Below are 15,946 nucleotides of genomic sequence, written 5' to 3' on the forward strand. Positions count from 1 at the left end.
TCCAACTGTGACTGACTGTAATGTTCTTTCTGTATTTTCAGCATTATGTGGAGGAGATGTGAGAGGCCCTAGCGGGACAATCTTATCACCAGGTTACCCAGAATTTTATCCAAACTCTCTGAATTGTACATGGACAGTTGATGTAACCCATGGAAAAGGTAAGTTGTTTAATTCAAGACTATCATTTGAGTTTTCGTTGGGTCTATTATGTATTTTAGCCATTTTTTTTTCATGTTCAAAACTAGGTAACATAAAATTCAATATGAAAAAAACTTGTTGAAAATGGAGGCCGCGTTTTTGTTTCTTGCCCATACAAACCCAAACAATCATACACACACACACACACAAAAAAAAAAAAAAAAAAAAAAAAACTGTATTCATTAAAACACTGTTTGGTCAATGGCTCAGGTATATTCCTATTTAGCTCTTACATCTTAAATTAACCATTTCTATTATTTTATATTCCACCAGGAGGCTAGTGGTTTGTTATCTCATATCTTGTTTCATAGGCAGCTACATGGTGTCTGTCTGACTCTGCCTTCTTTCTCCCTGCATTTCATTTAGTTCTCCCACCCAGCTATATTCTGCCCTGCCATAGCCAAAGCAACTTCTTTATTAAACAATGGTAACAAAACATATTCATAGCACAGAGAGGAATCCCACATCAAAATGTAGCATATGTATATATGCTTTTCTAGAACATAACATCATGTTCATTTTTAAATAAAAGTTTTACTAGTTTTATCTTCCTCTTCTTATGGTATAGTATTTGGAGTTATCTCATCAACAAAACCTGAAAGACAGCCGCATTACATGGAGCTTAATTCATATTTATGTATATTTGTTTATAAAGTATTGTTATAATCGTATTTCCATATACATTTATAAGTATTCCATGAATACTTCTGTGTCAAATATCAAGAATGGAACATCAAGTATGACTCACATCATTAAGATGAACTTTAAAATTATGTGCATAGCAGATGTTGATTTTTTCAAATAAGCATGCAAGTGAAAGACAATGTAGGACTGTGGTGATTAATTGAAACAACTGGAATGATACTAGAAAATTAGCAAGACAATTCATCTAAATGGTATCACTGAAAAGATTATTACCCCACAATATTACAGTAATAAGGATCCATTATTATTTTCCTGAAAACACAGAATGATCTTTAAATTCTGATTTTAAGTAATTTTCCATTTTTAATTGTTGACACGTTGTGATTATATATTTTATTATTGCCATTGAAAAGCCTAATGAATAAAAAAGTAAAAATTAGCATTGAGTAAGTACTGTCAGAGTTTTTTCAAGTCCAAGTTGTTTTCGGTAAATGTAAATTTGTGTTTTTATAAGAGACCTTTGCTTTTAATAAAATTCTGCACCATCTTATTGAGAGGTTAGTCTTAGATGTGGACTTTTTAGTTATGTTTCCTTAGTCACTTAAATGCTACTAAGAGAACCCGTTAAAATAAGAATACAGGAAGTAACAGAAGCATTAAGATTCTTAACTTTATAAAACTGGTTTGTGTTGTATTCTAGCATACAGAACATTCTGTTGGAAATCAAGGAAAGCATCCTGTTATTTCACCGTGAGGTGGACTAATGGAGTTTAAAAAAAGCTCCCTGGTATTATACAAGAAAATGGAGGGCTACACACTGCTTGCTATGTAAACAGAGGTTTAATTAACACTTAAGGTTTCACATTATCACAGGTTGTAAGTGTTAATTAAATCAGCGTTTACATGGCAGGGATGCAAGTTTAGGTGCCGTTCTTTAAGAGCTAGTAAAATTGCCTTGAATCACTGTTCCAAAGGCAAGACAAAGTGATGTGAAAGACTTCGGGTTGGGAAAAGAGGAACGCCTACACTTCTCTAGACTACACTGATCTCTTCCTCTTGATGTCTAGAATCATAGTGGGCTGTCTTTCTAAGACGAGTTAGTTACTATTAAAGGTAATTATTCCCTTAGAAAACCTTAGTCAGTCCTCGAAATCTTACACATAATTGGATCTCTGATGTTAAAACACTTCCACACAAAACTGTAAATAATACCTAAAACATCATACTATCGTTCTAGGTCTGCTCCTCAGAGAATGATCTAGCTTTGGGAATTCCTACCTCTAAAAAGTTTCAACTTTCTACACAAAAACACATATGTTCCAGGGAGTTTCCTTAAAGAAGCCTATACTCATTAAGTCTTGAGACTACAGCATACTACTAATCAATGTGTTTTAATCATACAACTTATTTTTTTCGATTCTTTTGACTTTAAGTTACAGGTATCCCCAATATCTAACATTGTGAATTATATATTCAATAGATTGTTTTACTTTCAAAATAGACATATAATTATACCTCCATTTCATTCTCAATTTTGACTTCAATAGTCTGGGATGGAATTTTAAAAGTAATCGCATCCAATTTCTATTTGCAATATATTCTCAGAATATTCTCATACTTAAGTGTGAATAGTAATAGTTTAGAAATTTAATTATATTGCTATTCAGCCTACACTGGTTCTATTTTACAGCAATATGTATCAAATTTTTAAGTATATTTTAATAAGTCAAGATATTAATTCAAATTTTTCATGTAAGCTCTTGTCTTTAAATTCAGCCCTCGGAAGGCTAAGTCAGGAGGATTGTGATTTCAGATTCCCTGTTGAGCTATATAAGGTTGCCGTATATCAAAGAATAAAACTAATAAACACACAAGCAAGCAAAAAATAAGCTATACCTATGTTGTCTTATCATGACGGAGTTGGCGAAAAATAAAATCTACTTCAGAAAATATTTAAGTTAAACTGAATTAAGTGGGTACCTTAAGTACACGTGTTGGAAAATAAAAATTTAAAAAAGTTACCTTCAAGGCTATCGTTGGCAAAATGACTAAAAATTGAAACATCAGTTTAATTTCGACTTTCAGGTCAAGCATTTGCAAGAATATATCTAACAGGAGTTACTCTAGTAGAGCATCTTGAATCATCATTCTCTGGTAATTTTAAACCCAGGGGCTTCTTCTCACTCCCCTTTTAGAACTGTGCCTTTGCATGTCTCCTTCCCGATGTCTAATGCTTCAGGCCTGTTCCACTATTCACTTCTTTGTAGGTCTGTCTTCTAAAACTTCTAATAACTAATTGACTAACTGTTACTTCTATTTCCATAATACTGTTTTAACTTATACCAAGATGTTTTATAGCACTCTGAAGAATATTTGGAATCTTGGTTTATGCTTTTTTCCCCACAGTTCACATTTAAGTTTTCTTTACAGAACGACGTTCTATATTCTCAGTTAAACTTTTTTAATCAATCAACTCTTAGCAGAACTTTAAAGAAATTGTTTATTTTTTCCAGAAGTGGTGTAAACAGATTTTAATGTTTATTTCATTGTTTGATAAATAGCAACATTCTTTTATTCAATACCTAGTCAAAAGCTGCTAAAGTGCTAAACATTAATACTTACACGGTAGCATTAAAAATAAATGAACAACAATTAATTACTGTTAAGGTATTCCTTTCCTCATTGGAAAGTCATTTTATTTATAGAAAGAGCAAAACAAAAACAAAATAGAACAAAAATTTTAAAAAAAAACAGAAAGTACTTGACAATGGCCCTATCAGCATCAATTTTTCGCAGAAATCTTCATTTTTTTTCCTGAAACTTGATGCACATTTAATAGACATTTAATATAAACATAAACATGTTCGTTTTTCTCAGATGTTATCCCACTGTTGCTCGCTTTGTTCTGGTCCTTCCTCAGTTGCAGAAATAAAACTGAGAGGTGTAAGTAGAGCTGCGTGGTGATGCACGCCTATGGATATGTACATCAGAATGGCCACTTGGTAAAGCCAGGCTTCTTAGAATTGAATGCACACCCTCAGGGCCCAGTCATTCTATTCTTTTTCATCTATGCACAGAAGCAAATGGATGTGTCCATCAAAAGTAGTATTTTTATATTCCCAGTGGCACAACCAAGTTCATGACAAAAAATGCAAAGCCCCTCAATAATCGTCAACACCAAGCAGGTAAATGAATGTGATCGATAAGCAACCCACATTTGTATGTAATAATATAAATAAAACACACATATCTTAAGTTGAGCACTATTCAGACCCCAAAGTATAATAATCCATAACTCAATTATAGAAGCTATAAGAGCGTATATATAAAATAAAACTTGACTGTGCTGTTAGAAGTTCAGCGACTGACTGTCTCTTGCACTAATGTCATAAATGTGCTCATTGGTTCAGGCACTTTTGGTAAACAGGTGTTTCATTAGTCAAAATTCAATAAATTTCATGAGTTATGTCCACATTTCAATATTATAAAGAAAATTTGGAAGGTATGAAAATAAATAAATAGTAATAACTCACTGTATTGACTTTTTTATTGTCTGAACTAGGCTTAGGTTTATTTGAAAGTTGAATATTGTTGATAAATAAGCTGAAGGATGCACAAAAGATAATGATTATTCTGGATATTTGTAATACAACAGCAGTAGTGTTTATTTTGAAAAAAAAAAAGCTTATAAAGGCTAAAGGTTGATTTCCTTCATTAATATGCTTGACCCAATATGTTTTTCTTGCTAATTTTTGTCCACAGGTGTGCAGTTCAACTTCCACACTTTTCATCTAGAAGACCACCATGACTATTTACTGATCACGGAGAATGGTAGTTTTACCCAGCCCCTGGCACGCCTCACTGGTTCTGAACTTCCTTCAACAATCAACGCTGGTCTCTATGGAAACTTCAGGGCTCAGTTGCGCTTCATTTCAGACTTTTCCATATCATATGAAGGATTCAACATCACATTCTCTGGTAAGAAAATGATCAAGAATCATTTAAGCAAACCTTAAGCAATTAAGCTTATATAATTATTATTAACATGACAAGCAAAAATGGAACGATTACAGAAAAGATGAAAAACATTTAAAGTAGAAAAACACAGAAAACAATTACGTCTTGGCAAATTTAAAATGCCTTGAGGACTATCTGTAGTAATGCATTGTGAAACATAAAACAAAAGCCAAATAGAGAGGTAGTGAATAAATAATTTCTATAAAAAGTCACTAAAGTTACAATTACTTAATTTCCTTTATAAAATTCATGTGATAGTTTGATGGCCAAAATCAGCTAACATACCTACAGAATTTAGAGTATTTCTTTATCTACTATTTGCATTATAGAAGTATTAAATATATTATATATACATATATCTTTACAATATTGGCTTTTGCTGTCTCAGTTAGACTAAAAAAAGGTAAACTTAACTAGTGAAATCTATCTAGTTTTGCGTGTCTTATGAACATATACTGACTGACCAAGTTAAAAAATAAACTTTATTATATATATTATATTATATATCATTTTCATTATTTGAGAGTATACAATCTACAAGAAAGTAAATATGAATAGGCTTTCATATAGAATAGCATCATTTATAAACAAATAATATTGTCAGAATAATTCCTTGCCTAAAGTCTCATATGGTGTTGCAAACTCTCATTAAAAGAAAACAGCATATATATTTCCAATAGAAAATATTCATTTCTTTACATTTGTAACCAGACTGTGAGGGAGAGAAATCCATCTGTCCCTGAATCTCCCAAAGCAGTGTTACCACTTAAGAGAAAGTTGAAATCAAAGAGAGAAAATCACAGGTGTGTATCCAAGCCTTCAGTGCTGGGCAGAAGGCCCTCACTGGGTAGGAGTTCTCTCCAGGTGATAGGAATATTATGCTATTGGGCTGTTTTCAACGCCAGCATGGATCCTAATTCCAGAGCCCAGTTTTAGTATGACTTGAGTTCCAAGAAAAGTTATTATTAGGTGCAGCATCATGAAAAAATTATGCCTGCCACATGAAGTTGTATTTTATAATTATAATGGTATAAATAGCTATTCCATAGCATAATGAAATAGTAAATAATTATAGTCTGATGAGAACATTACATTTACTGCTCAAACAATGATAAAAATGTAATATTCGTCTATAATAAAGTTCTTACATGTGTTTAAGCACATATACAAGTATGGATATTGTTATAAAGGTATTTATTTAAATTATCATACTTAGCTACAAGAATGATTGCAGCAATCTATAATCTCTAATAAATAAGTGTAATCAATTCAAATATAGATATTTAAAATACATTCAAATAATTCACACATAAAAAATTAAGGTGAAAAGAAATTCATGATTTTTTTTTCCATGATGACTGGTAAAGAAGTATTCTGGAACTATCTTTAGGTCAACTGTTTCTTAAGGTTGTATATAAATTATAATTTTTATCCAAACCCTTATATTAGTTCGGGAACTTTTTAGTTGTGCATATCACTCTGTGCATTCTTTGCTTGTGAAGGGTTCCTGTATAAATCCATCATGTAATCACTGCCAGTGTGGGGTACTCATTCTTACATCAACTTTTCCATCTGTAGCTAGGAGTTCTTCAGAACATGCCTTAATTAAATGCCTGATACCAGAGGCACAAGATCCATCACCATTTAAATTAAAAGAGTTGCATGAATTATAATTTATTTTTTGCTCATAATGATTTCTTTGCAAATGTTACTTTTGTTTGAAAATACCCATCTCTCATGTCATTACAATAATTCAAAACTCGGCGAGGTGGAAAAGATTTCCAATTCTGAAAAAAAAAAATCATGAGATTGTAGTTACATTTTCAGCTTCTCACTCTGGTAACATTTCCCCGTCCTCACTGAATTTCACACGTGAGCGTATTCTTTTAGTTATTAGATATAACACAGCAAAAGAAAACGATGTGCCCCATTGTGCGTTACTGCTCTTATACATAATATAATAAGGGCCGAAATAGAAGAAAAGTATTTCAAATGATGACTCTCTTTTCACTATCTTTGGATGACTTCTTTGCCCTTTACAGAATATAATCTTGAGCCTTGTGAAGACCCTGGAATTCCTCAGTACGGTAGCCGAGTTGGGTTCAGCTTTGGAGTTGGTGATACTCTGACCTTCTCATGTTCATCGGGTTACCGACTGGAAGGTTCTTCGGAGATCATCTGTCTTGGCGGTGGCCGGCGAGTGTGGAGTGCACCTCTGCCAAGGTGTGTGGGTACGTGGTCAGCTGCTTTCATTTGCTTGTATGTGTAGTCACTGTCCATGAAGTTGCATGGTTACACACTCTTTTTTTTTTTTTTTAGAAAAAATATGTTGAATTTCTCCATTTATTTCACATTAGTATTTCTATTTTCTTTTCAACTTGGCGATCTGGTGTACCCCAATTATTTTGCTATTGCAATCAAACAACTATGCCTCTAAATTTATTTTCAGATAACAATTATAAAGAACAAATGAAATAGATATGCAGTTACAAGATACATACATTGATGATTTATAGATAGATAAACGGATTGATAAAAATCACAAAACATGAAATAATACATGGATTTACTTCTTAGGAGTTAAAATTAACTTTTAGATTTCTTAATGCTCCCTTTCACGCAGTGTTTATCCTGTAACCAAGTGTTTGATCTACAGGACTAATCTTTTTTTTTTTTTATTTTGATAACTAACACTCAGCAATGAGATGGGAGCTGTCAAGTCAAGGATGAGGTAAATGTTTAGAAAAGTAAACTGACCCATTATTAAATGGACCAGCACTCAGAAAACACCGTTGAACCATTTCCATAGAAACATCCACAAAGTGAATTCTCTATTATTTTGATGGTGTTTTCTGAATGATTCTTTGGCAATATTTTGGAATTCAGAGGAAAAAAAATACAAGAAAACTGTGTCAAACAGATGAAAATTTTTGTTTTTTTTCTTTTTTATTGATTTATTGAGCTATACATTTTTCTCTGTTTCCCTCCCTGCCTCTCCCCTCCCCTTTAACCATCTCCCATGGTCCCCATGCTGCCAATTTACTCAGATCTCAGACAAGAGGTATTTAAGGCACCTATTGGCTCACAATTAGTGGACTAAGATAGTTATTTATGTTGTAAAATAAAGATTAGCAGTAATTGAAATATAAAAGGCTTGGAGCTGATTTAATTTTTAAAATGGATACTTTGGCTAAACAAGAGGTAAGAATAAGTATGTTTTTTCATTAATATTGAAGTTATTTCCATATTTAAAATAGAAACTCGATAGAAGAATAATCTCGAACCACAGATTGCTCAATAATCTTCAGTGCTTATTTTGATATAAGAAAAAAAATTGGGTTGTGAGCCTAACCTTTAACGGCTGAGCCATCTCAAAAAAAGAAAAAGACAGGTGGACATGTTTATATGAAAACATTTAGAAGTCAGTTTACAGACATTAATTCACTCTTGCTCATAATCCCTATTTAACACATCTACTTCTGTATCTAATTTCGTGTGCCATTATTTTTTTCTAATCTTGGATGAGTAGCAACATCTTGTCTTCTTGATCATGAGTCAAATGAGAAAAATGATCACTACATTAAACAGACATATTTTTCTTTCTTTCTGATATTTAGATGACATATAATGATGGCTATTGGGTTTTGTAGCTTAAAATACATGTTGATAAAGGAAGGAAGCCCCTGAACAGCATATATGGGAACACCCTGCCATACTATCAATCCTATGTCTCTGGGAACCCACACCTGCTCTGAAGTGAATAAAATAAAGCAAACACAGAAAAGAAAAAAAAATCTGTCATTAAGAAAATTATGTCTAGTCCATCTCAAAAATGTAAGTTCTCCTTAAAGAAATTATAGGCATAAGTTCCTCATCATTGTAGGCTAACTATGCCTCTTCGATGAATCATCAATGCAGCCATGTATCAATGTAGAAAGCAAATTGGGGCATTATATATTGAATTGCTTTTTTATAAGTCATTATTAGCTAAACAAATTTGGAAAGGTGCCTGAATTTTCTAAGTTCTTATCTGAAAAGGATTTTGGCAATATGTGCTGTGCACAAAACAAATGGATCCAAAGTCATTTGGTTACTGTTTAAATAGACACAAACCCTTGAGGTAGAGAGATGAGGTAATAAGATTGGCACTTATTAAAAGCATAATCTAATGGCTTGTGGTTGCTAAAGGGGTACATTAAGGAACATGTGGACTGATAGAGAAAAACACAACTGTGTGCTGGGAGACTACTTATTTATAATTTCCACTCTACCTAAGGTTCCCTTCCACTTTCTTAAGGTAACACTGACTCAATGTAGCAAAGAAAGTAGAATATCTTAAATCTCTAGCGTTGTTTAGGAACAAGCGTCTCACTGGCTAACCCAGTCTGGTTTGAAACATTTGATGCACCTGCCTCATACTCATGAGTGCTGGGGTCAAAGCTGAGTATGTGTCACTATACCCTGTTAGCTGATTGATTCTAAATAGATAAATTTGCCTTCATCTGTCTCCATCATTTCATTTACTCATTAAAATGAACATAGACTCCTGAACAAAATTAGCCTCTCTACTGCACTTTGATTCTTAGCCTTCAAATAACCCTACTGCCTATCATTCCTGCTCTTGGGGACTTGACATCCTCCCCTCCACATACAGTTCAACCTCCACTCTCTGCTCACAGCCAGAGCATCCACCTCACTTGAGGATGATTAGAGGGTGGTGACCAGAAGAATTTGACCAATGCTCCAGATACCTGAGCACATGTTTTGAACCATTGTGTAAAACAAAAACAAACAAACAAACAAAAAACCTATTTATTATACTCAAGCCACAATCAATCAATCTATAAAATACCAGATGGAAAAGTACTCTAATGCTGGGTGCATTGATTTCATAATATAAAATCTAAGTATTTATTTATGTTTGTTCACTGTCTTATTTATTAAGAGTTTCTTATTTAAAACATGATAAACAAAGAAATCCATGATTATTTTGAAACAAGGTTACCAATAATGAGCAAACAACTGTAATAATAGCCTGATTTTATGCTTCTTAAATTATTGCAGCATTTCTATATTTCTTTTGAATAATATGCCTTTCTAAAATCAGAAAAGTGCTACTTTTTCTAATTACTAATATCCATCTTTATTAAAAAGATAATCCATAGGATCCATAGCACATGCTGTTGTCCATTAGTGAGCTAGAAGATACTAAATACATAAGGCTTCACAGTCACATGACTTCAGTAGAAACTGTCCAACTCTGACAATGAATTGCAATAGAGGTAACTGACAAGATATTAATGAAAAGATGTAGCGGTATTCTAAAAGGAAAATGCTTACAAAACCATGCTTCAGATTGGATGTGACTATGGGATCAATTTGCTAACACCTGTACCAATCTAAAAAAATAAAAATAAAAACTTCACTGAACCTAAAAACTCCTTCAATTTAGAATTGATTCTAAAGAAAATGAAAGGATAATGGGGTAATTTCATATTCATTCTTTATCCTGGAATTTGCTTATTAAAGTGCATATAATTAATTACAAAAAACATAGATTTATCATAAATCTAAAGATTTCAAATTGTTTGTCTCTGAGTTGGAGAGATGGTTTAACCATTAAAGGCTAGGTCCACACCCAAATTGTTTCTTTCTTTCTCCCTGTTTCTCTGTCTTTCTTTCCTTTCTTTCTTTTGGTTATTTCTCTGTCTGTCTGTCTGTCTGTCTGTCTCTGTGTGTGTGTGTGTGTATGTATATGTCTGTGCATATGTATGAGAGAGAGAAGAGAGACACTATGAAGGAGAACAGTTACCAGACAACCTTATTCTCAAATACTTTCAAATCTCTCTATATATCCAGACCTTTCTTAAGAGGATCTGCATTCCCAGCTTTACACTGGTCCTCTCCATATGGACAATCCTCCCACAGGCGCACTGATTTCACGGTGCCAAAACAGAATGCGTTAGCTTTGCAGCCAAATCAACCCTTACTGCTCTACTCTTTACTGCAATTACAGCATCATTCTCAGCCAATCGCCCAAGCTAGAAATTATGTCATCTTTCTCTCCTTGCTCCTTTTATTTTTCTCTTTAATATGAGTCATCTGTGAGCCTAACCATATAAAACTACTGTTCAAATTTCTCATTTTATTCTCATCAACATTATCTATTCTGATTCATTTTACTCCTTACAGAGACTATCAAAATAGCATGACACAATGTATGCTTAGTGTGTGTCTGTATATATATATATATATATATATATATATATATATTACATTTTATATACAATTACTTAGTCTTTAATGTATTCATGTTCCATATAATATAGGAGAATATTATCTTCCTATCTTATAAAGTAATTACATTAATTATATCACTTGTTGAATTCTTGAAACACCATTTGGTGATGCTGTCTCACATTATATTTTTGCTAATAAATAACAACAACACAAATTTAGAAGGTTGATGCAACATAATTTATTTCCTGGTGGTTTTGTGGATTATGTTTGTTTGTTTTGGTTGCTTGTGTCCTATTTTTAAGAGAACTCAATAGTTTTATGGTCTCAGAAACTGCAATCAAGTGATTGTCTAGGAACAAGCTCTCACAGAGATTTAGAACTCTCATTTAAACTCATACAGTTGTTTGGAAATCATCTGACTTGAATAGTTCTTGAAACTAAGGCTCAGTTATTTAATTCAGTTCACCTACATGTTCTTATCTTTTGGACTTCCTTGTAAAGGTGATTCCTTCATTAATCCAGCAGAGAGATTCTGCTGTAGGAAATCCTACAGCCAGTAGCCCTTATGTTACCTGTCTATTGGAAAGTGGCCTCTTATACCATTTATGCCTATTTAAAACATGCATCCAGCCTCTTTTCCTGCTGCAGGATTCGGTTGCTGTTCTCCATTCCAGAGGAAAATATTGATTTGTGAGTCTGCCCATAAATAAATAACCATTTATTATTCTCAATTCTGAGCCTGTATGAGATTTCTTTTAAGCATTCTTCTTCAAGATTCTCTCTACTGAGTCTCCTAGAAGATGGAGTTCTTTAGTAGGCAACCACGTGATCAAGGAAAGTTACAAGGAACAACAAACCACATCTGCTTTTAAAGGGAGGTACAATACAAAAACATGGATATCAGGAAATTAGTGCCATGAGGGTTCACCTTACATTCTGTTCAACCTGCCAATCATCCTTAGAAAAGCCGAAAGATTTCTCTACTCTCTGATTAAGCACAAAGTGACTTAGCATTGCCTACTTGATAACTTTAAAACTCTCCAAGCCCTTCAATAGTTGGCATAAATGTTTTTTATTACTATTTTTCTATTTTCTCCTTTCATAGTGGAATAGAACCACATGGGGTGCCTTGCCATTCCCTAACATAGCACCACTCTCTAAATCCCAGTGCTAAAATTTTCTAGAGGCTAGGTTTCCTTCCCCAAAGCAATCTCTCTGAGGATTTGATGGGGGTGGGGTGGGAGGCTGTGTGGAGAAAATGGGAGGAGGGGAAGAAGTGGGACTTTGAATTGGTATGTATAATGAAAAAAGGTAATTTGTTTTCTTTTTTAAAAAAGATAAAAAGATTAAAAAAAAACACTCTTGAGTCTGATTATTCAAAACTCGGCTATCATAGTGGCATAATCAAATAAACAATCAAATTATTTAACCTAACTAATATCTATCCAAATTCACAGTTAATAAACAGTGACAGAATTGTTCACTTTCTGGAACACTCTGAATTCTATTCAGTTCCATCTTGAATGCCTTCATGTAGCATAGTTCACGCTGACAGTATTATCTATCATTATCTCCCTTTTTATTTTAGTAACACAAATAAGACACAATTTTTGTTCTTTTCAAAAAAGAACTGACTTTTTGAAAGACGCAGAAACATTTTAATGATACAAAGTTGATGATGTCACCCTCCTGGCTTACATTTTTCCTTTGTTTGTCCACGTCCCCTAGGATGAATTTGGAAAGTTTCTTACATCCTTCACCCTCACCTTCTAATTCCAGCAAACTTTCGTCTTCGTTGCCCATGCTGATAAGCTCTGTTTGACCTCCCTGGAGTGCAGTTAGATGTCTGCAGTTCTCTGGAGCATTACTGTATTTTCCCTTCTCTAGATCTCATCATTTTCTGCTGAATTGCTTCTTTATCTACCGAGTGTTTAGCATATAGAAAGCTTTCAGTAAATTTGTAGAGGTGATAAAGAAATCTGAATATATTGCACAGATAAGCTCTCTTTTCTTTCATAGTTTCAACTTTCTAGTCTTCATTGACACACACAGAAGCTGTATTCCTGGGGAAATAGAGTCACCATGGTCAATGATATGGGGTTATAAATTCATTGGGTCCTTGAGCTTTCTTACTTTTCCTTATCCTTAAGTGCATTTCTGTTTGTTTGATTTTTAACCCAGAACATTAATTATACACCAAACAAGGAAGAAGCAATGAAAGCTACTGAAAGGCAGCTACAAATTCACTATAATAATAATGATATTGGAAATTATTAAAAAGGAAATTATTAAAAAGTAAATGCTGCAATATTGTGAATAGATGAATCTTATATCTAGACGTGGAAGAAATAGTTCCCTAATATGAATAAAAGTCAAGCAGAAGTAATGATATTTTTTATCAATAAATTATAAGCAGTTTTTTTTATTTTTCCTTTCAAAAAATTTAACACTTCCTCCCCTCCTCCCATTCCCCTCCCGCTGCTCCCCCACTCACCCTCCTCCCTCCTTAAGAGAGGGCAGGGAACCCTGCCCTGTGGGAAGTCCAAGCACCCCACACACAAACATCCAGTCCTCCGAAGCTTTGCATCCAAATAGACAAATAGACTAGGGTCCCAAAAAGCCAGTACATGCAGTAGAAACAAGTCTTAGTGCCTTTATCATCAATGGCTTCTCAGTCAGCCCCCATTTTGAGCCACATTCAGAGTCTGGTTTGATCACATACTCATTCAGTCCCTGTCCAGCTGGATTTGATGAGCTCCCATTAGAACAGGCACACCGTCTCCGTGGCTGGACGAAACCCTCGCGACCCTGACTTTCTTGCTCATCTTGTCCATCCTTTTGCTCTTCATCTGGACCGCGGGAGCTCAGTAGTGCTCCAATGTGGGTCTCTGTCTCTATCTTCATTCGTCGCCGGATGAAGGATCATTCTTTTTCCGATCTTCTAACTGGTTTCAGATAATGTGCTGAGCTCTGTTATTCACAGGTTAATATTTCTTCCCTAAGAGAACACATTAATACTAGTTTCATTCAAAATATTTCTGATTGAGAGCAAAAATTTGTTTTATATAGATACGAGTTATATAAACAAAAGGGCTGAAGGGATAACTTATTGGTTAAGAGAATATATTACTCATATAGAAATGAGATTAGTTCTTAGCGCTCTTGTCAGATGACTTAAATATCCCCTTATCTCTAGCTTCAAGGGATTAGGTGACCTATTTTGGACTCTGCGGGCACCTGTACTCATATATGCACATTCACACAAACATGCAAATAATTAAAAATAAAATTAAAATATAAAAATATTAATTTGGTCAGTTATTTCATGTTTGTTGTGGAGTTGTCTATTGCATATCAGACAGTCTCACAGACATAAGACTCAGCAATACTGAGTGTAGACAATTGGAAGAGATAATTAAATGTTACTGTTACTTGTAGTTGAATTAGATTTTGATGCCATATCTCAGGAGAGGGTAGAATCTAATTGAAATTGCAATAGTCTGACAACACCTAAAATCCTTTTGAAATTAGAAAGAAAGGTCATTGTTACATTTGGTGAATATATTTTAAAATTACTTCTAATTCTAGGTTTTTGTAAAGTACGTCGGTCTATTTGCTTTGTGTATATGTGAATAGCATTGCGTTTTTCTCATTCAACCATTTTAAAAATTAAAACATGTACATCATAATGTGAAGGCTGGTACCTATGAATGGTTTGTGTATCATCTAATAATGCACTAGATGAGATATTTTCAAATGAACTTAGAGTTTTAAAATGCAGAGCTGAACATCGATACAAAGTAGAGTTATCAATAGTAACAGTGCATTCTTCTTTGTAGACACCCAGCCCACAATTCAGGGTAATGTTAAGGGTAGTTTTAAGTTGATGATAACGGGAACACAATATGACCATTTTGCCTAGTAAATGTAGTCAGCCCATAATCAAAGGCACAAAAACCTATGACACTCCCCTTGACTGCTTATATAGGATTTTTAGCTCTTTTCTTTTGCTTCAGCTAAAGCTTATTCTTTCCAAATCAAGTTTCAATGCAGTATACAGCAGCAGAACTCATTGTGTTCTGTTTCTTACACAGAACATTACTGTGAAAATCATATAATGTCATAAAGGAGGCATTATGAATTAAAACTGAAATCCAAGAGGGGTGTGTGTGTTCAAGCATGAGATTGCTCATTAAAATGAGTATTAAACATCACAATCATAAAAATTTCCAAAACAAATTACTGTTAAAACACAGGAAATAATGGACCAAATGCCTAGAAACTGTTTTCAGAATTCACACATTGACCTACAAGCAGGTGTTTTAAATAAGATCATTCACCCCAACCCAATTTAAGTTTCTGGCAGCGAGCTGCTCTTCTGCATCTTTGTCTGGTATTCATGTGCTATCTTTGAATCCAAGCTCAAGCATCGATAGACAAAAATGTAGGTAACGTTTTTTTCATAGGCTTTAATCAGTCTAAAAATAGTGTCTTTCAAACATTAATAGTTTCTATTTCGTGTATTTTTACTAAGCCTCTCTGAATTTGTGGTATTTAAAAGATTTGTTTTGTTGGACATGTAATTCTTCAAGTTTTTATTCTCTTTCCAGCATATCAAATCAAATGTCAATTTTATTATTTTTAATAACTTCTCAAGTAAATGCTTCTTTTAAATTCTGGAAAACATGGTAAGTTTCTTTCTTTCCTCATTCTTTGTTAATATAAAACAATCTCCCCTTGCTTAATCAAGTTCTAACTTTTAAAAAAAATAAGAAGCAAGGGATGATTCTACCTCCTATTGAAATATATTATAAAGCTTTCTGTAATTTAATAATTAGTTTGAAAT

The 15,946-nt window shown here is 33.6% G+C and overlaps 1 protein-coding gene across 2 annotated transcripts in view; it reads left to right on the forward strand.

Moving 5' to 3' along the window:
* The window catches only part of Csmd3 (CUB and Sushi multiple domains 3), a 952,990-nt gene that overhangs the window by 626,663 nt on the left and 310,381 nt on the right, over nt 1-15,946 (forward strand). For both annotated transcript variants that reach the window (XM_026785886.1, XM_026785885.1), the window contains 3 exons: nt 42-158; nt 4,606-4,821; nt 6,903-7,091. In XM_026785886.1, the coding sequence (XP_026641687.1) occupies nt 42-158; nt 4,606-4,821; nt 6,903-7,091 (522 nt within the window). The remainder of the gene's footprint in view (nt 1-41; nt 159-4,605; nt 4,822-6,902; nt 7,092-15,946) is intronic.

The sequence above is a fragment of the Microtus ochrogaster genome, linkage group LG3, assembly GCF_000317375.1.
Source record: "Microtus ochrogaster isolate Prairie Vole_2 linkage group LG3, MicOch1.0, whole genome shotgun sequence".
In the NCBI taxonomy this organism is placed as follows: domain Eukaryota; kingdom Metazoa; phylum Chordata; class Mammalia; order Rodentia; family Cricetidae; genus Microtus; species Microtus ochrogaster.